This window comes from Chiloscyllium plagiosum, chromosome 33, assembly GCF_004010195.1.
Source record: "Chiloscyllium plagiosum isolate BGI_BamShark_2017 chromosome 33, ASM401019v2, whole genome shotgun sequence".
NCBI classification, from domain to species: Eukaryota; Metazoa; Chordata; class Chondrichthyes; order Orectolobiformes; family Hemiscylliidae; genus Chiloscyllium; species Chiloscyllium plagiosum.
Genome location: NC_057742.1, coordinates 3,270,995 through 3,298,382, shown reverse-complemented (window position 1 = coordinate 3,298,382; position 27,388 = coordinate 3,270,995). Strand labels below are relative to the sequence as shown.

The 27,388-nt window shown below is 37.5% G+C and overlaps 2 protein-coding genes and 1 long non-coding RNA gene across 5 annotated transcripts in view; 2 read left to right on the top strand and 1 right to left on the bottom strand.

The window, feature by feature from the left end:
- Positions 1 to 19: 19 nt before the first annotated feature.
- On the top strand, positions 20 to 13,420 carry hoxb4a (homeobox B4a). Of its 2 annotated transcripts, XM_043674779.1 has the most exons (3): positions 20 to 202; positions 11,414 to 11,831; positions 12,163 to 13,420. In XM_043674779.1, the coding sequence occupies exons 2-3, from the start codon at positions 11,426 to 11,428 to the stop codon at positions 12,480 to 12,482; spliced, it is 726 nt and encodes a 241-aa protein (XP_043530714.1). In that variant the 5' UTR covers positions 20 to 202; positions 11,414 to 11,425; the 3' UTR covers positions 12,483 to 13,420. The 2 variants fall into 2 exon arrangements, with proteins under 2 accessions (XP_043530714.1, XP_043530713.1); XM_043674778.1 differs by lacking the exon at positions 20 to 202 and having other exon boundaries at positions 10,205 to 11,831.
- A 5,402-nt stretch (positions 13,421 to 18,822) lies between these two features.
- On the bottom strand, positions 18,823 to 27,118 carry LOC122539747. Of its 2 annotated transcripts, none has more exons than XR_006309170.1 (6): positions 27,027 to 27,118; positions 26,864 to 26,933; positions 24,647 to 26,593; positions 24,312 to 24,355; positions 22,111 to 22,328; positions 18,823 to 18,998 (listed from the first exon to the last, which is right to left on the bottom strand). It is a non-coding gene; the product is annotated as an uncharacterized LOC122539747 (long non-coding RNA). The 2 variants fall into 2 exon arrangements; XR_006309171.1 differs by lacking the exon at positions 18,823 to 18,998 and adding an exon at positions 21,620 to 21,689.
- LOC122539735 (homeobox protein Hox-B3a-like) overlaps positions 26,463 to 27,388 on the top strand; it is an 8,130-nt gene continuing 7,204 nt past the window's right edge. The window contains exon 1 of the mRNA XM_043674767.1: positions 26,463 to 26,531. The gene's annotated coding sequence lies outside the window, so the exon portion shown is untranslated. The remainder of the gene's footprint in view (positions 26,532 to 27,388) is intronic.

Here is a 27,388-nt window from a genome sequence, read left to right as displayed (position 1 = left end):
GGGGAGTTGACAAGGTACAATATATTTCACATTCTGTATAATGTTAGTGACGCTGAACTTTATCTGACTGAGTTTGCAGACTGTAAGCGTATAATGTGACTAGTCTTCCAGAGGGATTGAACAGGACTCCTTTACCAGACCCGTAGGCTCCAAAATCTTTACTGACTACAGTTAAAAATCTGATGAAACTGTACTGCTCAAGGTAAGTTACGTCGAATTATACAACAGGACGCGTATGGCTGTCAGCAGGGCGCAGCGAAGCTTTCAAAATGAGGGGGAAAAAAACTTGATAAAATGCTTAATTAACAATAGTGCAATAGTTTAATCTCTTCGAATATGTGTTTTACCTTTCCTTTAACTTGTGCAATGGGCCCAAACTATAAAGAAATGTGAGCTATAGTGCTCGAGATTAATAGGCCTCATTTCTGGCGACTGATTATCTTATTTAAATAGACTTAAATGTACTTCGTGTTTTATCGAGTTGACATTGAACTGGATTAGATTTTCCATATATAAGATACACTGGTGCTGTTTTTCTGGCAACCTTGCGTCTTGCCTTCTGCAAATTCATTGAGTGATTGAGAATTCGTTTCCTCCGTCTATTTAATACAATTATAGCAAGCTTCTTTCATTTTTAGCGCTTGATTTGTTAATCTATGATTCGGAGCAAAGATTAAAATAAATGTGAATTTCAACTGTTTAACACTGAGCACGGGTGGGAGTAAGGGTACTCAAACATGTTCTAGTAGCCAGTCTTATGCAAAGTTTACACTCGTTAATAATCCAGATACTAAACATGGCTCATCGTGGATGCTGTTTCTTCGTTTCTACCTTAACTTAATTTTATTTTTAAAATATTCAAAATGTTTTTGCAATTTCCTGAAAAAAATCACTCTACAGGAAAACGGACAGTTCAACACTGTCCCGTGAAGATAAATGTCATTTATTTTGTTATCTATTTACATAAATGCTTTAAGGAGGAAATCGGCCTTTTTGAGGAAGGCCGTGTATAGTCAAGGACATCTTCATATTATTTTAAGCACTTCCTGGGACGATTAATTTTCCAAACCTTGACTCCCCCTCTAACTGAATGTCGAAAGAATGATCATTATATATCTTGCTAAATGAGGAGTCAAATTGGTTGCCATTGTTTAAACATTTAAGTGAAGGCACATCCAAATGTTTATTTGCAACTATATCGTAAGACTTTGCAAAGATTAAAGAAACGTAGGACACGATTTAACATCAGCCATGTTACGGTGGAATCTAATCTCAAAATGACCCTCAATAATATTTTGTGATTCAATTATCACCCCGCTCCCGGTTTCCCCCACAATCTCACCTTCGGTATTTCGCGCATTTGTTTTCAACACTCAGTCAGTTCGTTTGTTAATCTGAGGTACTGAACCTTTGCCTACCTGAACTATTTTAGAACTTAATGTTTTCAAGGTGAGCAAGGGGGCAGCAAAAACCTTAATGTCTCTTAAAAAGCCCAAGTTACACCTCTAAAAGAAGACAGTGGCGTATTTTGCATCCATCACAATGGACTAGCACTAGGTGTGCCATGCTTTCCACTACAATTCAGAATTCAGGCGTGAGACCCAATGACTAATGCTAAATTGGAGACTTTAACTTTTCCCCCACTGCTGTCAGTTTTGAATTATAGTCTTTTAGCGTCTATAAATGTCATCGTTTTGAAATGTGACTCTTAAGTACAACTAATTGAACGTTTTGCAGAGTTTTATACGAAAATTTTTCCTTTGGGATTTCAAGTTGAAGTGAGAGACGGGGGAATAGGTGCTATTTGTTAGGCTAAACCCATTCTTAACATAAGTAGATATCCTTTGAACCTACAAGTAAAGTATCACTGAAAGAAAGTATAGACTGAAGTTTTATAATTTAGTGAGCATTTTATTTATATACTGCACTTACTGTTTGTTACAGTACTTGAATATTGTTGCCATATGCTTTTATCAAGTAACGTTGGAAACAAATCTCCCTTACTGTAATGGACTTCCTGTCATGCTAATATGACGATTGTCTACATATTTTGATACCCATTGTAACGATTACTTGAGCAGTCACAAACCAGTCTAAGGAGAAATGTAGATATATAAGACGAAAATTATACTTTGACATTTCTCATCAGTAAATGTCAAGTTTCTCACCCGTTGATAATCATTTGTTGTGACACAGTCCTCGAATCCGTCAAGTTTTTAATTCTGGCCGCTTCCGGTGTGCAGTGTGAGGGGCTGGGGAGGGACCTTTTAAAATCATTGTTAGGAGTCAAAGTTTTTTTTCTCGCAGAATGCCGAAATGTTTCTGTCATCTTTTTTTAATTGCCTTTCCGCGCTGATATCTGAGGAAATCCAGTGTGTAAACAGGAAAACACATCCCTGATGGAGGAAGTACATTGTGGTCTTGCGTTTCGTTTCTCATTTTATTCAGAGTTTTCGGTGTAATTGAATGAATTTTCTTCAGTGTTCTGTAGTAAAATGGAAGATGGTAACAATTAATGCTATTCTTTTGTCTTCAATTCCTAAATACACGAGAGAGCATTAAAAGAAAATGGATCAATGTTTTGAGTTTAGAATGAGGCCATCATTCCCAGAAAAATACTGATTTGCAATTTTTTCATCGTTTGTTTTCAAGAACAAAATAATCTGTCAATTGGCTTCAAAGCTAAAACCAACTTCTATTCTTTCAGCCTTGTTGGTTTCTACACTTGGCCCTTCACATAGGTTCTTCAGTCTGATGTAAAGGCAGGATGGTCAGGAAATACGTTAGCTTGATAGTTTTTGATTAGAGCAAGAAATAAACTATTAGAGTATAAATAAATGCAGAAAGTGGCTACAATCTACGGGCTGCTGGTAGATACTAGGACAAAAGTAAAATATACCAAAGCTGACTAAGAATGACAGAGCTAAATGTAAGGAAGTGGATATTGAATCGCGCCATATATACATTTGATTAGAACGCTCCCTAATGTAGAAAAGTACTGATTGAATTCCAATTGGACCTAACTCTCCTAGGGAGAAAATTCATTGTAAATATTTCACAACTAACTGTAAAAACAACTAACCATTCCGCTCATTCCCAATCTATTTAAGGCTACCTAACGGCCCGCCTTTGCTGTCTGTAAATCGACTCAGGCATAAATGTTTATGGTATGAATCAATAGCCAACTGTAACATTACTAATTTGGTTTCAGAGAAAGTGGTGTCGTTCCTTGCCCCTTCTAACACAGATGTATTTGCTCCTGATACTATCACGAGCGAATTATCTATTCCATGGAAACGTTCGGGATCGATAACCATTCCTATCAGGTTAACGGCATGGTCTAAGGTGATGCATTTTCTTTGTTAAGGTTTTTAAGTGGTATACATCTGCTGCGCTTATAGGCTCTGGATGGATAGTAGTACTAGGTTCAGGTTGTAATTTAGGGGAAACGGGAACAAAAGGCGGTCACACAACGCGCGACGGAGTCATAAATATGTCAGATGATTATATCGCCATATTAAACACCTAGTTGCAGCCACATGGATAAAAGCATTTATATCTCATACGTTATCATTAACTCTTCCCCGTGGTTTCAACCGTCAGTAACTGGGATCACTTTAGGCCATAAACCGGCACCCTGTTCCAGAACATGCGACCTAAGTAAGGCCACTACACATATCATAGTCTAATTAAATGCAACACGGGCATAAGGTGAGATTTTAAATTACACTGCACTATTATTTTCGATGCATCTCCTCCACTTAATATATTATAAAATGAAAGAAAAACTATAAACCATAATATAATTGGTATCAGGCAACATTTTTTATACTTCAAAAAAGGCTTAACTTTTTTTGATGGTGCACAGGACTTGCACATCTGTTAACCACCATTGACTTAAACAAAAACGGGTTGATAACTGATATTGCTGTGCAATTGAACCAGTCATTTTCACAACAGAAAACCCAATTCGTGCATTTTAAAAGAGTAACACTAATCTCCCAAACTGATTTATGCAGTGTTCGTTTTTTTTAGCATTTACAATGCAATATTATAATTTAATTGAATTAAATTTGTTTAAGGTTCCGAAATAATTACATAATCTTATGACAAAGATAATATAAAACCCTTGTTAATGCCTCATTCCTTAAGGGATTCTTCTGATGACCTGCTTTCCTGTTTAAATTTACTCCGCTCTCATTAAATAAGACTCGATTACTAACAGTCTAACGTCACCCGGAACGCACAGAACTGACAAACTGACAATGGCTTTGGAAATTAAACTTTTGCTATGAACATCTTAAGATATTTTTCGTAATAAAACCGAACTTAAAGCAAAATTTCAAATAAATACGAACATAATTTGGGGAGTTATTTTGCACGTGTAACGTGTCAGATCCGCCACCAGAGCCCGCTTCAGACCAAGTTCATAGTCATTATGCGTCTCCTTTCTGCCACATCCTTACAATGCTTTCCATTTCAGTTAATCTGGCAGGACAGAGTCGGAGGAGTCTGTTTGATATCTCCCCAAAATGATCTACTTATGCACTATCAGCAGTTTCTAAGTGCTGTAGTCATTTGTCTCTTCAAAACTCACCCTTTCAGTTTGGACATTTTTCCTGACGAATAATGATATAAATTCATTCAAAACAGTGCCGGTTTAAAACAAATTGTTCTTGAAGATTTCAAACCAACTTTCAAGGAATTCCGGTGTCTCAATGAAATCTTTCCATTTCTAGATTATATGTCTTAATTGAAGCAGGACGAAGCTTGAAATAAAATCGAGCCTCGTGGGGGAAAAAGCAAAACTGTACAGCAATACTGTCTGAGGATGCGATGTTGAAACTGTTCATGGGGGCTTGTTAGTACAGCATTATAGCTAAGAGGTCAAAAAGTGGAGGGTCAAAAGTTTACGTCGTGCGTGACTTGGTGTTGTCTGCTTAGATAGACTCAGTTCGATGTCAATGGTAAAAGGGATGATCTTGGCTATCGGCACAGATGAGAAAATGATACCGAGGTAAGATGTGGAAGTGGAAGTAGGCTTTCGAGATTGTCAGCAATCTACAAAGTACGCAAAATAAAACAGGAGAGACAGAGGGAGACAGACATGGAGAAATGTGGGATTGGGGGTGGGGGAGGAATGGCTAACTATCCTGATCAGGATCTGCACAAAAACAGGGAGGATTAATTGATCCCTTTTATAGGACACACTGCACAATAAATAGAAATCAGTAAATCGCCGACGGAAGTAACTGTGGTGTCGGTTAAAAGAGACTTTGAAAACACAAATAGATGGGATAAATATTTCCCGCCAGATACAATCAGCTTTTAAAAATATTAAAGAGTCAAGTAGTATGGAAGTAGGAACGGTTTATTTAAACTAGGTGGTATAGCGAAAAAGGATGAATAATAAATGTCTGTTATTATATCTGGACAAGAGGCCATGAGATAAGTTGAGTACAATATGACAATGGCACATAAAATAAGAGTTCACATATACATTTATCAGATTTTTAAACATCGTCGTGACGTGAATAGGTGTAAATGGAGAAAGCTGAGGAAGGAACTCAACAATAGAGAGTGTTTTGAAATTAATTGACGAATTACTGTGCTTTAAAGTATCAGGTTAAGCAAACACATCGCGAGATACGGGAACGTGAGACTCCAAATTTATTTTCAATATCACAAAAAGGAATAGATCAACTTCTTCAAATTTTCTATGCATTAATTTGAGGGGGCTCCTCCAGCAATCGGTTTATAGATTCTCAGAACATATGTTTGTCTCTCAGCGCCCATTTAGGAAGATGGTTTTATTACATTTTTCAAAAGCGAGAAGAAAAATCTAACATTTTGCCAAAGATCTAAAATCTATTTCAAATTATCTGGATGTCAGTCTCATGTAATTACTATTAATGCTTGCTCAAGCTAAAGCACATTTTTTTAAAGTTGCCGCAAAAATCTGCAAACTATGGTCCCTAGTCTGACCACTTAAATAAAGTAAGACATTTACATCTGTCTACGATGTAGTGCGTTCAGAGTCGTTCTGCGCACCGAACCCATTTTAAATCTGTTTATACTATTGGTACTCTGCATTAAATCTGTTTAAAGTAAATGTACGAGTTCTTAAATTTTGAATGTTTGCATGAACAATTTGTGTAGCACAACATTAAAAGTATTGCGAAAAACGCATTTATAGGCAGCAAGGAAGCTTTGCGGCTGACTACTCTTCAGACCACTAATTTTTGCCTCCTTTGGCATTAGCATCAAAACAAATGCCTTTGTATAGTATAATATAATAACTTAAGCATGAAATCAATGTGCACATGGCATATTTTTTCTTATTTGAACAAAGGCAGAGATGTACAGTTATTCTTTTCAATTGTCATAGCTGACATTTTCACTAATCGAATTCAATAAACTTTTTCGTCATGGTTAGATTATGTTAATGTCTCACGTAACTTGCTTAATACTTATAAATATAAAAATACTTTGCATCATTACAGCGTTTCCAATGTCCTCGGGTCTTCCCAACTCTTTTTTACATCCAGTGAAGCACTTTTGAAGAATGGTCAATATTACAGTGTAGGAATTAAATATTTACTTTACACGCTGATGTAAAGTGAAATCAAAGTTCCTTTTTTGCATATTAAATGCTTTGCCTCGGTTTAAATTCGGCAACAAACCAAGCAAATCTTCGCAACTGGTGAATTACATGCACCTTCTTTTGTTATTTTTCCCCAAGAAATTGATTGTTCGTACATTTTAGGTATTTTACATAAAACGAATTCATTTTGTTCCTTAAAACCATTATTTCTAATCAGAGCAGCTTCTATAACGGGTGGGCTGGAATGGGGTGGAGGCGTGGTGGAAGAAATCGTCAACACGATTTTTATGATGTTTATATCATTTAATGGCGACAAGGACTGTGTTATAGTGTGCAAAACCTATCACTTAAACAATGCAACGTCCCGAAAGTAGGCTTTGCAGTTTCCTTCAACTTGATTGAAACATTCACTCGAAAACAACATTCATCAGACCTTCGCATGAAATTAAAATTTCTGCTTTATATGTGAAACAGTACGTTGGAATTGGAAAATGTTTGTACCATTTTTATATTTATGTCTCAATATCGTACGAGGGTTGCCAAATAAAATTTCACAGGAGTCTTACAGTGAATATTTAATAGTGCACTGATACGTTTCACCAATCTGCAAAACGGTAGAGAATGCATGGGGAGAAAATGGAGGAGAAATGAAATATAGTTTCAGCAAGTTTGAATATAAGTTTTTCGAGAATTTTGCTGACATTTGCCTGGAGAGGGCTATGTGGAGTGAGGGTATTCTCTTTAGTTTTAATTAGAAAATCCTCTGACGTGTTAAAACAATCGTTTTCAACAGATTAAATTAATTTGCTGTTACACACACATGCACACATATATAAAATGTGCTGGGACTTGCTTTATCTCTTGATGTTATTCTCTAACTAAGCCAATGTAATAACAGGTGAAATATGCAACTGAAAAAGATAACATTTTATATTAATGCAACTAAGCGTGCACAAGAAAATAGATCAATTAATTACTTTTGTTATTCAAATTGGATCTGGGTGCGTATCGGCCAATGGAAGACTAGAACTGTGATTTCTATAATAAATATTTGATGCTAATGGAATCACAAGACATGCAATGCTTGAGAGAATTTCCAGAGCCTTAATGCTGTTTTGGGTAAACTCCTGCCTCGCTATGTTTCTCAAACGTAATGACCTGAGCAAAATTCAATATGACTGAGAGACCTATCCATACTATAGAACTTGTAGAGGGGGAGAGTCCAAGAGCGGGGTGAAACTCAGGTCAAAGCGTCTAACAAATATTAAAATGTACTCGGACGCACGGCACGCCTTGGTGTTTAACAAAGACTGTCAGTGTATGAGATTAATACGAAAACTGAAGGAGAAAACAAAATGTTCACCAGGCCGGTGCTTGGCCACTTCTTAAAAAGCTGCTAGGCATTTCGAATGAGGAAAAAAAGAGGGCTGCTGGAAAGCCTTACTCTAACTAGATGTTATCAGTTCAAGAACAGACAAAGGAGAACGAATATGTTTATGTTGAAGTTGGTACTTCGACCACTCGGTGCGATTTTATTTTTTTGCAAAGCCCAAACCGACGCGTCCTGTAATGTATAATTTGAGAATGTAGAGGAAGACAACACAAAGGGTTTTGTGTGCGCGTCTGTGCATGTGTATTTGATTTAACGTAATCGGAAAAACTATGCTAGGACGTAGGAGTAAGTTGGTGACATGTTTAGCCTTGAACTAACCTCAACATGTGTATGTAGATGAACGGGTGGGAGCACGATGTCGAGAGAAGTGTATGTATGAAGTTACTTAATAGAGAATATTACATATTAACTTTGCAAAAAATATCGGAATATGTGATTTAAATACTAATAATGCAAAATAATTGCAGTCCTTTAACTATCACTGTGTTTCTAAAGGTACAAACAATGACGGCACTAACGTTAATAGTTGGGTTTTAAACGCTTCTGGTGGTGATAGTGATTGCATATTCACTTGTTTATGTCCATATTATTGGCTGTGTTGAATCCTATTCTACAGTATGATTGAGGCCTGCTTTCACTTATCCTATGGCAAGCTCCAAACAGGAGGGGCAAAAGGCCTCCCCCCATCCCGCTGATGCTTGCATCCTCTGTTAGGATAGCAATCTATAGCGAGATTCTTTTGAAATGCAGAGCAGATAGGGGACAGTAAATATATTCATCTTCCAAACTTCCGAAATGTCGACATTTTTATTACAGCGAGTTAAACAAGGCACAAGGATTATCTTTTATGAAAAGACGCCTTTGAACAGGCTCCACGTTTCCTTTTTAACTGTAGTAACAGTGAAGCTTGTTAAAAAGATACAACTGCAAAGGCAAAGGATATTAGATAAGAGTAACATTATACAAAATTCTGCTTCTGTTTGGGAGGTTAGAAAGATAGTGATCAACCTAACCGTAAAGTTAGAACTGTAAAAAAGTTTTTGCTAATAAAAAGCCATAAACTCAATTCACATACGGATGCTCTGCTGAGTGCAGCCAATGCATCATTTTTATGCTTTCTTACTACCGGAAATAAGGTTCTTTGGAACAGTTTACATGCCCGAAACAATACATTGTCCTCATTCATTAAATAATTGTATGCTGAAACCTTTTGATATTTCTAATTCATCGTCGTAAATGTATTTAGATTGGCAAAGCTTTTAATATATAATTTTATGGACAATTTATGGCAGTTACTCTATTTAAGAAAATAAGTGTTGTTAAATAAGAAATTACAGAGGTCATTTTAGTTGGTCGTTCAGTTCCCACTCCAACCACATGTCACTTCAAATCAAATCAGCCAAATACATCACAGTAACGTTTTTTCATTTTAGGAGAATTATTCAGAATGGAGGATGCGTGATTTTCGCAATGGCTACTACAAGATTCATGCAACCGCTGCGTGGAGGCTTGCCCACTGCTCTTGAATAAATTAAATATTAAGAAAAAATCTTTGCTCTGCGCAGCTGATAACAAACTTTTGGGAAAGCATCATATGTGAAGTGCCCTCTAAACTAGCTGAATTATATAAACGTAAGGGTATTTATTTGGGCAGTGATTCAAAGTTGGCCCTGAAAATTGATTTAGTGTAATCCTGAATACTTTGATTCGAATTTACTGACATTGCTTTCGTTGCATTTTCGAAACTGCAGACTTCATATTCCAATATCTAAAAAAATGCACAGCTGCACTACAAATGACTGAAAGAAGTCGGAGAAAGGGTTTCTCACTAAAGTTGTGTAGCTACATTTAAAACACAGTTGGTTCAATGGTACATGGATGTTTTTGAACGTCTCTGAGCTACAAAAATGCTGAAATCTATGTCTGTCCTCTATATATACCCTGTAGATCCGAATTTGTGTTGACAAAGTTGTGGTCACAAATTCGTATCTAGGGGAGTATGTAGTCGACACAAACGCTACAACATTCACTCGGAAGACAGAAGAATGTATTCACGCCTAGAATTTTCTTCGTACAAATCGATAACATATCTGAATAAATAAAATCGAAGCGTAGTGTTCATCTACCTGATTCTGCGGGTCAGACTGCTGTCTGGAATGGCGAGCTGTCCTCCCCCTCTGCACCCCCCCCCCCCCACCCCTCCCTTTTCAGTCTCGTTGTAAGAACTCTCAGCACTCTCTGGTGCTGTATTTGTTACGTCATTTAGATATGAAATGTAACTGTTACCTTTTTCGATAATCCCGCGCATTCCTCCGTTAAAATGGTCAGTTTTTGAAGACTTGATATAACTTAGAAATTAATCAACCTGAACCCCCCTGCGCATGTCGTTTGCTGTCCATGACACTACAGTATATCAAACATTATAAGATTATGAGTACCTCCAATTATTTAAATCCAGTTGTTTGTGGCATTTTCCTTTAATCTTATATGTATCATTTTAAATAAAATGTTGTAATTATTTTTATCACTTTCTCAGGAATTGATAAACATACGATTTCCAAATTACAAGGATGGTGCAGCTCTTTTGCATAAGGCGACTTTCTAATTAAAGTCAACGAATGCCATTCAATATAGCATGAGGCAAACGTGCATTTACATTCCTCCCACAGTTTGCGAACATGCTTTTAATCGAACATGGGCAACTTCGTTTAGACCTGTGTGTGGTTGCTACCTGTGAAGCGTTTTTATGTTGTAATTGTGGTATTCTGGATATGTTTGAAGTGGAATCGTTTCACGAAGAGATATTCTGGGTGAATATCGCCCGTCTACTGCATTGCTAAATGTAATTTGTTGACTTAGGTGTCCTGAATTAGTTGATGAATTTTCTATTGATCCAAAGCAGCCCGATTTATCTTTGCCAGCCATAACGCCTTCCCCCTTCCCCAAGCTTTGCAAAGGCGTTAGCATCACGATTACAAAAAGATTTACAAGCCACGGACAGATTCCAATATATCAGATCTTATTTTATGCCTTTTTAAAATAAAGGCTCACTCATTTTTGAGGTGATATCGACTAGCAAGACATCATTGATGTGTATAAGAGGAAAAAACTTGTAGACGAATTTTATCTTGTTTAACGGACTTAAATCAAAAATAGCCTATTTAAAAAATACCAAGTTTTAAGAATGAAAAAAAGCAGCTCACTAAATTCTGCAATCAAAAACTGTTTGGAGGAAAAGCTTGGGAGCATTCAGCGTCCAATTCTATTTCCTTATCCGGGAATCGAACGGAACCTACCATTGGTTGTCAGTGTCACATGAACGCCTAACTTTGTTCACTTGACAGTAAAGTAGGAGGGTTTAGGTAACAGGAAAAACGGCTGGGTTAGAAAAAATTTTGAGTTATTTTGCATTTCAGATATTAAAGGTCATGAGTTCGTTTTTGATTAATTCTAACTATGTGGACCCTAAATTTCCACCGTGTGAAGAGTATTCACAGAACAATTACTTACCAAGCCATTCTCCGGAATACTTTACCCGGGCACGGGAGCCCGGGTTCCAGCATGAGGCGATGTACCCGCGGTCAGCGTACAGCGAGCAGCCCTACTCCTCTTGCAGCAACCTCCAGGGCTCGGGCGAGCAAGTCGTGGCGCCCAGGGGTCACGTACAATCGCAGACCGGCCTGCAGAACCACTTAGCCAAGCATGGCCACCAGTGTGTCTCGGTGACTCCAAGCCCACCGCCCTCTTGCAGCCAGAACTTCAGCAACCAAAACACTCCTTGTTCCAAAGAGCCCGTGGTTTATCCGTGGATGAAGAAATTGCATATAAACACCGGTGAGTCGTTTGCCTGGGCTTTTTACCACCTGAAAGTCCGGGATCTATTGCACCCACTGTAAATAGCCATTCTTTAGATTTACGATCGCCTATCTGGAGGTCAGTAATCACATCCTCCATAAATTTTTATTGCAGTACAATTACACTTCTGGCCATGTGCCTTTGATGTGTAGTGTCCTAGCCGCTCAGATTTCTTTGAACAGCAGTTAATGTTAGAAGTGAACGTTTACATTTTTCTGACTCTAATGCTTACTTTAAGTACACTAGTTCTATTCCTTGTGAGATTCGTGGTGTTCAGTCAGTTATTTCTGTGTTGTTGCTTTTTGTTCAGTGAACCCTAATTACAAAGGAGGGGAACCCAAACGCTCCCGCACTGCTTACACGAGGCAGCAAGTTCTAGAGCTGGAGAAGGAGTTCCATTTTAATCGGTACCTAACCCGGAGACGAAGGGTGGAAATAGCCCATTCTCTTTGCCTGTCAGAACGGCAAATTAAAATATGGTTCCAGAACAGGCGAATGAAATGGAAAAAGGACCACAAGTTGCCAAATACCAAAATCAGGTCTACTACTGGTTCTTCGTCCTCTGCAAGTCATCAATCGCAAGGAAGCTCTCAAAACCAGGATCCAAGTGGACCATCAGCCACATTATAGCTGCTCTTATGGGAGAGAAATTGGTAGACGCGCGCATAAGCATATAATTTTAACTGAAAGACTGTTTATTTATAATGACCAAGTCTAAACTGTAAATACTCCGATTTTGCCCACTCCTCTTTCCCCTCCCCCATTAGTAATATTGTAGATTGCAGTTTTCAGAAGAGATTGGCAAAGATGAATCCTCGTTTCATCTTTAATCACGCCAAAGTCTCCCCATTTGTCATGTTTACTTGGTGGTACAAAGGATGAACTCTATGCCTACGATTACCTCGACAGCAAACGAACACTTTAATAAATGAGGCTCCGTTTCGCCAACCTGGGATGACAAACTGTCTTTTATTCACACAAAAACAAACCCACAACAAGAATGTTGAAGCATTTCAACAAGATGGCCCTTGTGGTTTTTAAGCTTGGAGTCATTTTCCGTTGGGGTTTACAAAAAGAAACATTTGGGGTATTTGCTTTGGAATATTACACCGACATGTACTCAAACGTTTTCCTCAGACGTTTTGAACCCAAATATATTGCTTTCGGTGCCAATAAAATGTATGTAGTTGAACTTTAAAGACAAACGTGTAAAAAAATCATATGTAGGAATAAATTATGTCAACAAAGTTATTTAAAGTGATTATGAAAATATGTTGCATGTGACTTGTACAGCCACGATATAATACTTGCTTCTGGCCTCAGTATTAGCAGATTGTACATTAGCTGAAAGAAGTGGAAAGTTAGAGAGAGGTGAACTGTTTTAATTTCCTGATAATTCTTTATGACATTCCAAACTTTGAAGTTTAGCAGCTGCTTCGTTCGGGCCCACAGGAGGATGTATTTTCGTTAGCAGTCTGTGTCCTTGCATTGTTCTCTATGTATTGACTCTCATCCAGACCAAAATATGTGTAAATAGTGATAACTGAAATAAATTTTTTCAAGGTGTATCTTTTCCTTTGTTTATTTATATCTAGTCTGCTGGTCCATTTTCTGCAGAAATATGATCTGGTAGCATGACTTCCAATTTCTCTATGCTCATTCATCTGTGTGAGTTGGCCAGGGTGATAACAAAGGACATAGGTCTTGGTGGAAAAAAATGCCAGTAAAGTGCACCTCTATCCAAATACAATGTTCATCCAGCCATTGTTAGAGGCCTTTACACCTGCTTGTGGATACAGATGAATTGTGCAATAATTTAATAGGAGTAATACGTTTGGAAAGCACTCCTTGATGAAGATTTGTTCATTCACGACAGTTGTCTGTTATTTCTTGATTGTTTACGTTCATCACCATGCCCCCATTTTCCTTGTCGAACACTCAATCTTGTTAAGTTAAATCCATCTGTATCATTTTTACAGAACCTCTTAACATTTTCTTTCTTTGTGCATGTGTATTGGAAAGGGATTGGAAGGTGTAATGGTTCAAGCTTTGACAAGCAAATAGATAATCAAGAAGACAAATGACCTCTTTTGTCAGATGAAGCTTTGTATTAATTTTAATTTTCTTTCTTATAACACATTGCATATGCAACCTGGAATCTGAAACTTCACCATATGCAGAAAGAAAGCTAACTTCGGTGCACAGCATTGCGTAACACAATATTCAACATTTGAGTGTAATATTTGCTGATTCAATGGTTCAGTTTACTGATGCACATGTTTTGTCTTAGAACTGTAATTTAATAGATGATGTTACAAAACTGCATTTAGATGTCATAACTAAACGAGATGGTGATCTCACTCTGCTCTATCTCCATCGTTCAAAAATATTCCCTTCAAACTCAACCTGTAAAACATCATTGATTTGAAGAAGATATAAAATGTCCTTTCTGATGATTCTTTGGAACGTGTTTTACAGTATGATGAGATTTCACATATCAGGTTGTTACAAAAGAAACTCGAATAAAGTTTGATTTTCTTAAATCACGTATTGCCTTTGGAGACAGCAGAAAGATTTACAATTTGTCGCTTATACGAGAAAATCCTTTCTAACCAATGTATACGTGTTTTGTGCTTCCCCCACGAGGTCTCACGAAACCGAGACTATTTGAAATGCAGCCTTTCCAAATGTAACATTTTCGTTTAGGTATATAATTCTGAAGTGTTTTGATGAGTAATTACTTTAGTTAATAATATAAGAATTATTCATTGAATCTCGCCAGTAGCTGTTCAATTTTCTCCATTCAAACACAGATAACAGGCCAGTCAGTCCTACACCCTCTGCCAGACTGTTGCCAAAGGCTCTGAATGCAAGCTATACAACTAAAGTTCACAGGCATTATTTGTACTCGGAGAGGTTCTGAAAATGCGAGAATTAACTTGAAATCATTAATCACTGCTTTCTTTAAATACTTCTCCCATTGTTGCTCAACAGCAAATCTGGATGGCTGGTCCCGGGGAAAAGTGATGTGCGACCTGGAGAGTTCTTTAAAAATATGAGCAGAGCGTGGAATTTTTCAGTCACATCGGAAGATTGTCTCTCAACCATGCTTAAAAATCGTAAAAATGTTCAGAATTGGAGAACGGAAAATGCTGAAAGGAAAGGTAATAGCAAACAAAGTCAATTGATTTCATCACTTTGAATCGCTTTGTTGTTCTTTTGACAATTAATTGGCAACGCTTACTTGCTATGTGCAACTTGAAATACACACCGCCAACATTTTGGCTATAGAATCTGCTTATGGTTTGTGTTTTGGTGTTTATCGTTTGTTAAGTTTTTAACCATATTTGAAGGTTACAGAATAAAATCAGCATGTCGGTTGGTCAGCAGGACAGCAGAAAGGGTTCACGGAAAGGACAACTTTTCTATCCGATTAGCTGTTTTTATACTAACAGTCTGACCTCTGAAACCCTTGACCTTTAAGACATGACTCTGTTCTATCTGAACATTCTCAATACTAAAGGATAAAAAAAAAATCAGGGTTACCCTTCGTTCACTGAGTTTAAAATCTGTGGTGCGTCGCTGAAACTGCCCGTTCTGTTAGCCTTGCTTGACTGTTCCAACTTGCATTAGAAAAGATAAACGATCTTGAATGTTTGTTTTGAAATCCTGTTTTTAATATTCAGCAATGGCTAAGAATAGGCCGTGGGATGAATCTTAGATGCATGCACACATGCCTGTGTCCGTGTATGTGTGCGTGCTGCTCTTTACAATTGCATATAAGGATGGTCTCTAAAACTCAACCATTGAGAAGAAAAACCATTGTTGTGTTATCAGGCTGCACTTTCTCTATACAAGATTCAATAAGATTCAAACCCATTCAAAATTGAATTGCCTTGCAATTTTATTGATACATTTTTGTGTATTTGTGATAAGAAATAGATTTTAGCTTGACTTTTAAAAATTATGAAATGCGGTTTGCTTGCGGACAATGGACATCGAGCTAAACTGGAAGGTAGAGAGGGACAGAAGAGAAAGACATTTCGTGCATGCAACGTGTTGGGCTTTGCAGACTAGCTTATTCTTATCATAGCTCCGCTAGAAGCGGACGCTCTAATTCAAACCTTATTGTTATTCAGGGTCTTTCTTCGCTAAGAGCATAAAATCGATATCACCTTTTCACGATTGTAGAAACAACTACCGTGTAATGCAAATTGTATTAAGAGTGCGTGAAACTGAAGCCCAATTTTTCCGCATCTTTTCTAACTCCAGTTTATTAGCGCAACGTGTTGTGTTTTTCAAGGCAATAAACACATGAACGCAATAATCCATCATGCACTTTAGAGAAAAAAAAGTTTCAAATGTATGTTAAAAAGAAATAAATGAAAACGTTGCCTTTGTTGGTTGAGAAGTCCCGCCCCTCAATCCACGCTTTTCCCCCCCAAATTATTTAGATGGCTCTTATAACGGAGCATGCTTTGTTCTCTTTTATAAGCCTCTGGAATTTTCTAACATCATTTTAAAATGCAATAAATATGACGGATGAGCTTTATAAGGATATCATTAAATTATATCATTATAATTTCCTGAAAACGGTGGGGTTTCTGAAGAGAACAAAGGCTGAGTTGCAGGTAATATTCTGGGCCACTTAGGACGGATTCTTTAAACTTACAACGAAATAATCTCTGGTGCTATTTTAAATAAACCTACCGTAATGTACATTGCTGGTGTGCACGTTAGGAAGCATCCGCAGAGAGAATATCGAAACAAGACCAAGTTAGAAAGCTCTGTGTCATATTGGTCTCCCGGAGCATGATTCTCCCTAAGATTATTGTTATTTTTAAAAAAGCATCGCTGATACCAAAAAAAAGAGGATTTTCCACCTTATCCAAACCTCTTTGACAATAACAGAGATTCAGCATCCCTTACCACAGATTTGATCCGAATCATTATAATGTCTCCAACGCAAAATAGATTGGGTTGATTTTTTTTCAAAAAGGCGTATCATTCTTCTAGTTGCTCGAAATTTTTCGGAGGCATTTATGTTGCTAGTAGCGACTGGTTGCCAGATTTATTGCAGGGGGAGTAAAATTGCCCTTGTGTAGTGAAAAGCGATCTTCCTTGAAAAATATATTGTGATTCCACAATAGTACAAAACCAACTGTGCGACAGAAAACATGGATATGAAAGATAAAATGAGAGTTTGAAACTTAGAAAGACAATGCATGAGAGAAGTAAACTTGTGGTGAAATAAAACAGGCAGAGATGCATGATTCTGGCAACATGTCCCCATTGGAATATCTATAATGAATAAAGAACGCCATTGAGAATGGACATGGTTCTAAGTCTGAAGAAGCGTCCTAGAATGCAAAGGATGAGACTTAGAAAGCTCTGAATCCTTTGATATAGTCACACTTCCTTTTTATTCCCGCCCGATTGAAAACCTCTTGAATCCCACTTTTTAGCATGTGTTGTTAACAATGCATGAATATCATTTTGAGAACAAAAATCATTAAGAATAGAAAGGAATATGAAATATTTTCTTCTCTCCCAGTGGAAGGTGACACTTCTCCTTGGAGTATGAATTTGAAATCCCCCCTTCCCCCTCGATCACGTGACTCATTAAATAATTAATGCAGCTGTTGCAGAATAGATATGTATTCGTCGGTAAATCGCCGACATGGTCTCCCTGTGTCTGACGTGAAATTCTACTGTCCTTTTAAAAACAAGCCTATAACTTGAGAGAGAGGCTGGAATAAAACAATTTGGGAAGAGACACACACCGTGGGTTGGATTATTGTAAGTACAGCTGCACTGCCTCGTGTCTATCTATGTAAATATTATGTGTTATTTATGTTTTACAAGACTGTCATATAATTTGACAAATAGTGTCTTTCCTTCTATTTCTCAATTTACCACGGTGGTATATTTGTTTATTTCTCCATTTTCTTTGATTTTTGTGGGAATGTTTTCCTTCTTGCTTTCTTGATTTATTGCAAAATATGTCAGCAGCACTATGGATGCCATTGTGTGTAAGTTGTGTGTTGTTTATGTTCGTCTGTGTGATAAATCATGCTCTTTGAGAATGATGTGCAAGTGATGATATTCAGGAATGAGGAAGGCTGTAATCCTCTCCCCAGAGTTGATTATTGCGGGCCATTTGTAGCAATAGATCAGAGGATAATATGAAAGCTATAGCTGGGGGTCTTAAATTACAGCATCCGTGATTACCAATTATGGATAGTTTTGTATGAATTCTTTAAAACACAACGCCTCATTGGAATAAAAACCTAGTAAAGGAGGCGCTTTGGGTGACCAGAAATGAATTGCGAAACCCAATTTTGAAAATGAGCGAAGACTAACAGACTTCCACAACGCCTCGGTCCTTTTATTCTGCGGTTGGACGCCAGCCAGTCAAATTGAAGCCATTAATAGCAGCGTAACATTTAACACCGATCGTTAGTGCAAACCTTTATGTAGTAAAATTAGAATAACTTAGTGATTGGCATTAAATATTAATGGTTGCAGCAGGCAAAGAACATCAGTATTGAAACACGCGTGCCTTTCAAAATACCATTATCTGTCAGTTGAATGGTAATCTTTTTCTTATTGAGAGATATTTAATGGTCGTTTTTAATTATGATTATGTGAAGTCCTTTTAAGTGTTTGTTTTGATAATTACACTCGGCGTTGGAATTACCTATTGTATATTCTATGTGGTAACCCAACAAAGATTTTAAAAATCTCAAAATACCCATTAACCATTTAACTATTTAATATGTAAGATGCAGAAATTAAAAAATAGACACAAGGAGCGCCGTACATGGAACAAATTTGGAATTTGTTTATGATTTAATACATTTCCTATAAAAATATGCTATGTCCGGCTTTGTTCTTTTGTACTGGTTAGATTTATATATGTTCTATTCATATGTATATGTTACATGAACTAAGGTTAAAACGCCATGGAATAGTTTGATAAAGTTTATATGGCTTAAAAGAATGTGGCACATAATCTGTTTCCTCCATCTCTGAATATTGGTTCTGTGCTTGTAAATGAAGAGGGGAAAGAACGAAAACTCGCAGTTGCTCTATGATTGGCAGGCCTTTGGGATGTCGATTTTCTTCATTTGCCAAAAAATGCTCCTGAGAGAAGAGAAAGGGGTAAGGCATTAGCAAATCGATATCAGAACACAATTGGATATTGCTTAGCTTCCACAGCAAAGATGTGTAAATTTCTTTGCAAGTCTGACCCTGGATTCAATTGAGGCTTTATTAATTGATAACTCCCAGCACCAAAATGGAAAAATAATGTGACTCTCTGCCCTCAACACACATGAATCATGCTCAATGGCACAGTGTTCGTTCAGAGGAGCTGAGAGCAATGTGTATTCTTTGAAAAAAAAATACCCGGAGAGGCAGAATAAACTCTTATATTCAGAAAATATTAAGGATTGAAGCCTATTTGTTTTATCTTTAAAAATTACAGGCTCTTATTTACATATGATTATTGTGCTTTATAACCATGCTGACAATGCCTTGCCGAATCACTCAACGAAAAGCCCCTCCTAAAGGCTTTGTTCGTGTGCCTGTCTTTAACAGCATTGGCGACTTCAATAGAAAGCATCGCATCAAGACTAGGGTCACTGTATTTCAAAAATAAGAAAACGCCGAAAACACAGCATTCGATACCGTGCCGAGATATCGAACAACATTGTTTATCTTGATCCTTCCTGTTTTTCTTATTTGTTTTGTAAACCAAGTTGTCTAATTTTTCTCTGCTACAGATCGCATTCCACTGCATGAGCAACAACATTATGCAAACAAGAAGGAAAATTGCTCAGCTTTTCTGATTTGTGCACTCTCCTTCCACTCCCACCCTTTTTTTTCTCTTTCTGTTCATCAGCTGACAGAATTAAGTTTGTGAACCAGTTTTTAGATTTATTTATGGTGTCTCATTTCATAATTGGTTTGCTCTCTCGCTTATCTACATCGTTCAGTTGCGTTTACATCCTTCAAACTGAACAGATATAGTTTAAATAAAATCTTTTTAACGGAATGATAATATATTAGGGGTTATAAGGAAGTATTCCTACCTACTCCCAAAATAGCCGTTGCTCTTATAGGATGGCTATTTAATGTACAGGTAATTATACTACTCATAATAAATCATGTCTCTTCTCCCCGTTAATATATTGTGCCAGCCTGTATGTGGCTGTTTAAAATTACTGAAAAAAATGATATTTTCTCTGGAAGCGAGTGTGTCTGGGACAGCGCACAGAAGAGTGGGGCGAGGATGGCAATGTATTTCAATTTCCTAGTATTTGCACAATGATAGGAAACAAAATGAAACAAACTAACGTTACAATTTATAAACAATTCACCTTTTTCAAAATAGTCAGATCGTTAAAGGATTTATATTTTGTTCATACACAGGCCAGTATTACAAGATGTGTTTAATAGAAAATTAATATTAAGAATGGAGCAGAGTCAGACAATAAGATAATCGATCACAAATAAAATTCCACAAACATGCATCATTTCGCTGCTAATCTTTTGTAAAATAAATATATAAGCATAATGCAACATCCGACAAAGATTGCGAAGCAAAGTGCGTCAAATATAAATTCACATAGTTTCTTACATAAAGGATATATAATTAAACGGCAGCATTGTAGTAGGTATGTAAAGTTCCTGACTTTGCAACTCATGGCGTTTCAACGCATCTCAATAACCGATAAAATTAGCTCCCGTAAAAACAAGGTAATAAATTATATTGATGCTGTTCCATGCTCCCAGATTGGCTATTAGAAAAGTGAAATTGCAATAACTATAACCTCTGACCTTTCCCTGATAATACAAAACGAAACTAATTTTGAGATGCAATTTACTTGATGGCTCCGGTAGTACAGATTTCCCTGTTACGAACGGTGACGATTTTTGATTTTTTTTCTGTTCAGCGAAGGCGTCAAATCACCGAAAAGCTAATGTTTTTGGTGCCAAATTTTCCATGTCCCCCCCCCCCCCTCCCCTCATTTCTTTGTGTTGAAATGTGGTCGGTCTCTGAGGAGCAATTGTCCGAAATTGTTGCAACTGGAGGAACAAAAATAGAATAAGGTGATGCCCTGTTCACACTCCGTAGAGATTTGAGGTTTATTTGCTTGAAAGTAATGATTGTAATCATTTTATAAATCACATGGATATTGTTGGGGAATTGACATGGTCAGTCTGCAGCAGTGAACTCAGGAACTAGCATTGCTTCTTTTGGAATCTCTCTCACTAAGGCTTTCTCATATTCTGTGCATATTTCTTTCACTCTATTTCCGCATCTCTTATTCACTCTCGACCGCTGCTAAATATCACAGCACATTTAGCTGGCGGGTCCGGTATTTTAAGGAGTCCGCTAATGTTGTTCTGCGTATTCTCAGCAATTTCTGACATCCATCCACGAGACCAGTTCCCATTGGACACGTTACACGCATCTATATTTCACCTTCTGTTTACCATTCTGGCCTATATCTTGGCAATAGCCTATCCCTTAAATAGAGTTGAGTGTACATTTGTACTAGTTTTTTTTTAACAGCATGTGCAGATATAAGCTTCCGGTATAAATAAACTGCTCAGATTTTTGCAGAAAGTCCGTTCACTTATAAGGCTAGTTGGGAACCAGCCGTTTGTAACTTCACAGTCCAATTGCTATTGAATCCATTGCTGCCAAACGAATCCATGCATCTTTCGATGACGCTCCCGAGATCTTCCAGAATGCATTTCTTTTAAATCCACCAGGGTCCAATAAATATTTTTCCTCCCGTGGGAGGTATAACTGAGCTCCACCACCTGTGATGAAAGACCAGATTCAGTGATCGCTTTCCAAGTTCCATTGCTATAATCCAACAGGTAAACGAACCAAGTTAACTGCAGTTTAAACATTTTTCCTCTCTGCAGCTCTGAATTCCAGGCTGGATATAATTAATGGCCCATAGCTTGACCTGAGAGAAAGGTCCCCGGTTGGTTTCCGTGAACTATTGCTGACTTTTTGTGTGTAACGGATTAAGACAGACGTGGCCTCTCCCACACCAGGCAACCAACTCCCCCCCCCCCCCCACCCCACCCCCACCAACTCATCATCAGCATCCGCGCCCCCCAACCCCAAAGTGCTATTTTCCAAGAGGGCGGCGAAGATTTCTTCTGAAAATTCTTCTCCTCTTCAAACATCCTAAAGATCTAACAAACAGTTAAACGTTTGGTTTGGATCTACCTTTGATGGCCATTGACACCTCTGAATTCGTGCAAAAAGCTTCAAAAGCATTTTTAGATAGGGTGTTATCCTCAAGATGAATGTGCACATGATTTATGACCTGGGTAAACAGTGTTTAGCTATTATACTCGCGACTTTGAAAGTTTCCAAACTGAGGTCCATCCAATGTTGACCGCTTAAACTTCCTCAACTCAATCTCCTGGCATTCTCCTTGAAACCTTGAGAGAGACAGAGACAGAAAGAGGTAAACACTTTACTTCTTTCAACTTTGCCGAATTGCTACATCCCTGTATTCATTCCCATAGAAAAATAATTTCGACATTACTCAACCTCCCGAGAACATAATCATAATTTGGGATACACAAGAACGCGGTTCTAGTAAAGGATCCACCACCTTAAAGTACTACCAAAAAACATCACTGGAGCATTTTCTAATTCATGGTAGTACAATGTTCTGTTAAACGGAAAGCGTTTTAATAGGTTTTTATTTCCTTAGGCATTCGTAGCCAGATAGACGGCTAGCGATAAGGCGACGTTTGATGTTAGCAGAAAATGGGTTTGCATTAAATTCCTCTCCTTTTTTAACAAATCATTTTTATATGCTGTAGCCAGCCTCAGGCGAAATGAAAATGTACCAATTGTTTGATATGCTGAGGAAGATAGTTAGTACTGCAGGCGTCAGAATGGATCTAGGAATAATCAACTTGAATTTTATCGTTCTTGGCACATAAACAGAACTAACTGTTTTACAGCAGAGGTCTTTTTTTCTGAAATGAGAACCAAATGGAAAGCTCAAGTTTTATTTCATTTTTTTCTTACTGGCTGCCAAAACAGTTGCAGATTCCAAAGTGTTCTTTCTACGTTCTGGGCTGCAAATTATTTGGTTAAAGGACAATAACATTAAAGGTATCCTTACTAAATATTAACTCTTTCTTGTTGGATAGTCCCTTCTCGTGCATTATCTTGCAAGCTAGGCGCAGAGTTTGTCACTGCAATTCTGGTTAGCCTCGTAGATCAAAGACCCTCTGTTCCAGTTGTACAGTAACCCTATTGATCTCCCTTTGACTCATGCCAGGCATTTCAACCACTCTCCCCCTCCCCCACCAACACACGTACACTTTACACCCCCAGCCCCCACCCTAACCATCAACGTTCTCGTTAATTTAAACCAATAACTTTATTTATCTTAGTTTGTCAGTGTTACGCTAACGTTAATTTCTCGACCGTTTGAGAAGTAAAATTAAAGGCCAGTGATACTAGGCAAGTTGCAGAGCACAAACCGCTGTAGCACGTCACTGTTCTACAGGTCAAATGTCACATTAAACACAAGTTATGCATTAATAGGTCAGATGAAAAGGTACATTTGGAAACGTGCCAATGTATACTGGGCAACGTGTTTTGTATGGCTGGCATTCACTTTTATATGTTAAAAAAGCATGCTTAAATATTAGAGAACACATTATCTAAGGAAGGCGATATCTTTATCTTTTACATTTAAAATAAGACGCTTGACCACATTCCGATGAGTGCATAACGTACTTGTAAATTGCAATTTGATAAATAGCTCTTGCTTTAAACTAGGTTTTGTTTTCAAGTAACGTGTACCTAAAATGCATCAAATACAAAATGTTCGGTAAATTTAGCACGCATGATGATATTATATATTTTGTATTGAAATAACCCGCAAATACTACATGTTTTACGACTGCTTCATACATTTTACTCTGATTTATGCTAAAATGATTAAGTTTTAGTCTAACTTTACGCTAAGTATGCCAAATGCGACTGTATAAGACTTCCTTAAATCAAAGATATGCTGCTAATTTTGCTGTCGGATATATTACCACCTTGCTAAAGAATGTGGACTGCTGTGAACTAATTCTTTGCTTGTTGAGAATAAATAAGGCGTTTAATTTTGGAGTCCCACATTACTTTGACAGACCGTGCGTGGGTGTAAACCAAGCCCACTATCACAAGTATTCTACAAAACAAGAGGGGGAGACCACAACTTATGAGTTCTGACCCAAACCGGGAGTACCAGGCCTGCTCTAAAAAAAACAAACTGCCGCTTTCCTTCAGCAGAGAAGCTGAAGAGGTGTAAAAAGGAGCATAAAAGTTTCTCAATCTCTACTTTCCCTTGGGTTCTTCGAAGAAGCTAATTATATGAATGTATTTTGGTTTTTATTTAAGTAACGACTCACCTTTGCAAACAGCTTCTACGGAAACAATAACAACGTAGAGTGCCCTTCGTCATCCACGAGAAAGCGACAAGTTTTTGAAATGCCCGAATTTCAACGATCATGCACAAAAAAAGAAGAGTTCAATTAACAATTGCTAAAGTCTGTATAAAATGGGGAAACGTTGACGTACTGACCACGTGAATGCATAATCCAAGCGCATTTACTCTGGCATTTGGATGGAAGGCCTTCGCCTGTGTCTCCGGGCTGTGATCACCCAGTCAGTACTCTGATTATTTACAGCAGGCCATTTAAAAAACAAATCGGGTCAGGGGGAAGATATGTATGCCGTCCAATACCTCTTATAAAAGGATTATATGCGATCGCAGAGAAAGCCTGGGATAGTGGGACGGATTGTTATTTTGGACACATTTCAAACCTTCCCGCTGATTGATCATTAATGTGGTGAGTTATTACTATTCAAGGAAAGGTCATTCAGAGAGAGGCTTATATCTGTCACAATGAACTGAGTCATATTTTATTTCTTTTCCCTTTTTTTTATCCACTTAGCCCAACTGCAAATGTTTAAGTGTCCTCCTGATACTCAACGACTGTAAATTAGTTCACTGGAAGAATAATTCTCAATGTATTTTACTCAACAGTGAATGTGCGTGTGTGCGTGTATATGTGATTTCAGGAGTCCTAATTCAGACCCTCTCCATGCATCGATCTCAACGCTCTTTTCCGTCTTTTTTTTTCCTTTGGAATTCATATTAATTTAGCAAAAAGAAAACAAATTTTAACCATAGCCCATTATGGCAACCAATGATTCTTGAACATTTGTTTCCCAGACAAGGTAAATAATTTATGAGTTTAGCAGTCCGCAGCAAAGAACTAAACCTTTTCGATTGCATTTGTCCCAGGAATGGAACCCTGCCGACGAATAAATATGCCGAAAAACAATTAAAGTTAACACAACTGTATAATTCAACTAATTTTAATGTTTTATATGAAAACACCGAAGACTTTCGTTTATTACAACCAGCAGGTGAATTCCTGCTTTAACCCGCACCCAGTTTTCCTTCTCCTTTGTTCTGCTGCGCTGCTGGCGTCTAGTCACACATAAGTGCGCAATCTTTATTATTAAGATTCGACGAACAGTATTACTTTTCCATTTCTCACATTTCGTATTTAACCCTTTTAAATATTTACAATTCAATTCATTCGATAGGAAAGGTTAACGATTCAACGTGCGTAACTGTTGCAGCTTTCGGACGGAGGGAAACATTTTATTCCGGGAGATCAGAACGCTTTGTGTATTTTATCTTTCCGGAATTGATGCCTTTTGGGGTAAAGTGTAACGAATATTTTACTCGGGACCAATAGCAGAATCATATGAAAGAACACAACAATTTTCATTATTAAAGATATCAGCTTCCCCACTTTTTATTGCAATCGAAGAGAACTTAGTTTCAATGAAATCACTGATTTTAAAATAAGAATGCAAATATTAAATAATTCAACGTAGTGATCCTAATTTTGAATAGCTGTTCAAAGTAAAATAACAAAGATTCATTGTGGCAATGCAAACACTTTGCAAATATGTATTAATGTAATTTTCACTGTTAAAAGCTCAAAGTTGAATTAAACGCCGACTTGATCCAAACAGCATATAAAACTGACTAAACATGTGTGTTTTAAACTAAAGATAGGTTAACAACAGTTAGGAGGTAATAAAATCAGGCAAGTAAGTGGTTTAGGGTGGCAAAGATATTTAATTTATTGACCTCTTGGCAAGAATTCCACAAAAATGCACGAAATACAATGATTAAGCACAAACAACTTTTCAAGTGCAATTTCAAAAATATACACAGCATGTTATTTCAATTAAAAGAGTCAAAATGCTGGTTGGGTGAGCAGACCAATGTACATGTAACATAAAAATGTATAAATTAAAGCATTGACAATTAATGTTTATATGCGAGTACAATAGGCTGCCATTTGTTAAACATTATTACTAATGCACAATCTGCTCCTGATTCCTGACGCTCCACTTTTAGATGCTTCTTTCTGTCACTTGCTCGAAAACACTCGATTTCTTCGTCGTGTGCAACGAATTCGATTTTGTAACGATTTACTTGATCGAAGGTTTCTCTTTTTCTTTCTTTTTTTTGCAGTCTTGGCTCTTTATAAAGACCCTGTCAGCAGCTGCACCTTGGATCGAGGACTAGCAGCACTACTGCGGTAAGTCATATTGCGTTCATTCCATACCTGAACCATTTCCCAGAATTCAATGTTCTACTTATCTATCAGATAGAAAAAAAAGGATAGAAGGATAGGTGGACTAATTGAGTTAACATTAAATAAACTACATTATATCAAGTTATACATTGCGCACATTGTTCAAGCTCTGTCACGTCATATTATCCAGTTCCAAATTCCCAATTGATATGTTATTAGAAATCCGATTTAGAATAATTCAAATGTTTTGTTGACAATAATCAGGAGTAACTTGTTCTACAAGAATAAAAGCAACTTTCGACATTGCACCGGCATGTTCAAGTAAAATATCTTACCACCACGTGAGATTTTACTTTAAAATCCCCGAATTTCGAAATTGGTAGAATTGTGGGATCCATGTTGAACCTAGAAAAAAAGGTCCATTGTTGAAACCGACTCCTTTCCCAGACGCAGAGGTAAATCATAGGCAAAATAATATGTGCAAGAAAATGCAATTACCGAAAATCGTTCATTCAGAGAAGTTGGGGAGTTGCAAAGTTGTTTATTCAGCCAAGACGCTATTGAAAATAATATGCAATCGTGTATAAAGTTTCTAACCTGTCTTACTTATAAGCAGAATGAACACTTTTTTAACAGCACGAATTTAGCCTTGCTTTATGAAGTTACTCCTTTGGCAGTGGAGCCCTGCGTTGTAGGAAATCACTGCACGTTAATAAAAATCAATCCGTTCGTCGCCTCTCATAATCCAACAGAAGTGGAGCGTTCACCTAATGAAGGCCACGGACTTCTGAGTTGCTTCTTTAACCTCTACCCACTTCACTTCCACGAACCCGCCTCCCCCCCCCCCACGCCCACCACCT

Bases quoted from the DNA above. Each gene is read 5' to 3' on its own strand.
- hoxb4a (XM_043674779.1), top strand. From the start codon at position 11,426: ATGAGTTCGTTTTTGATTAATTCTAACTATGTGGACCCTAAATTTCCA. The intron at 11,832-12,162 runs GTGAGTCGTTTG...CTTTTTGTTCAG, and splicing joins GAAATTGCATATAAACACCG to TGAACCCTAATTACAAAGGA.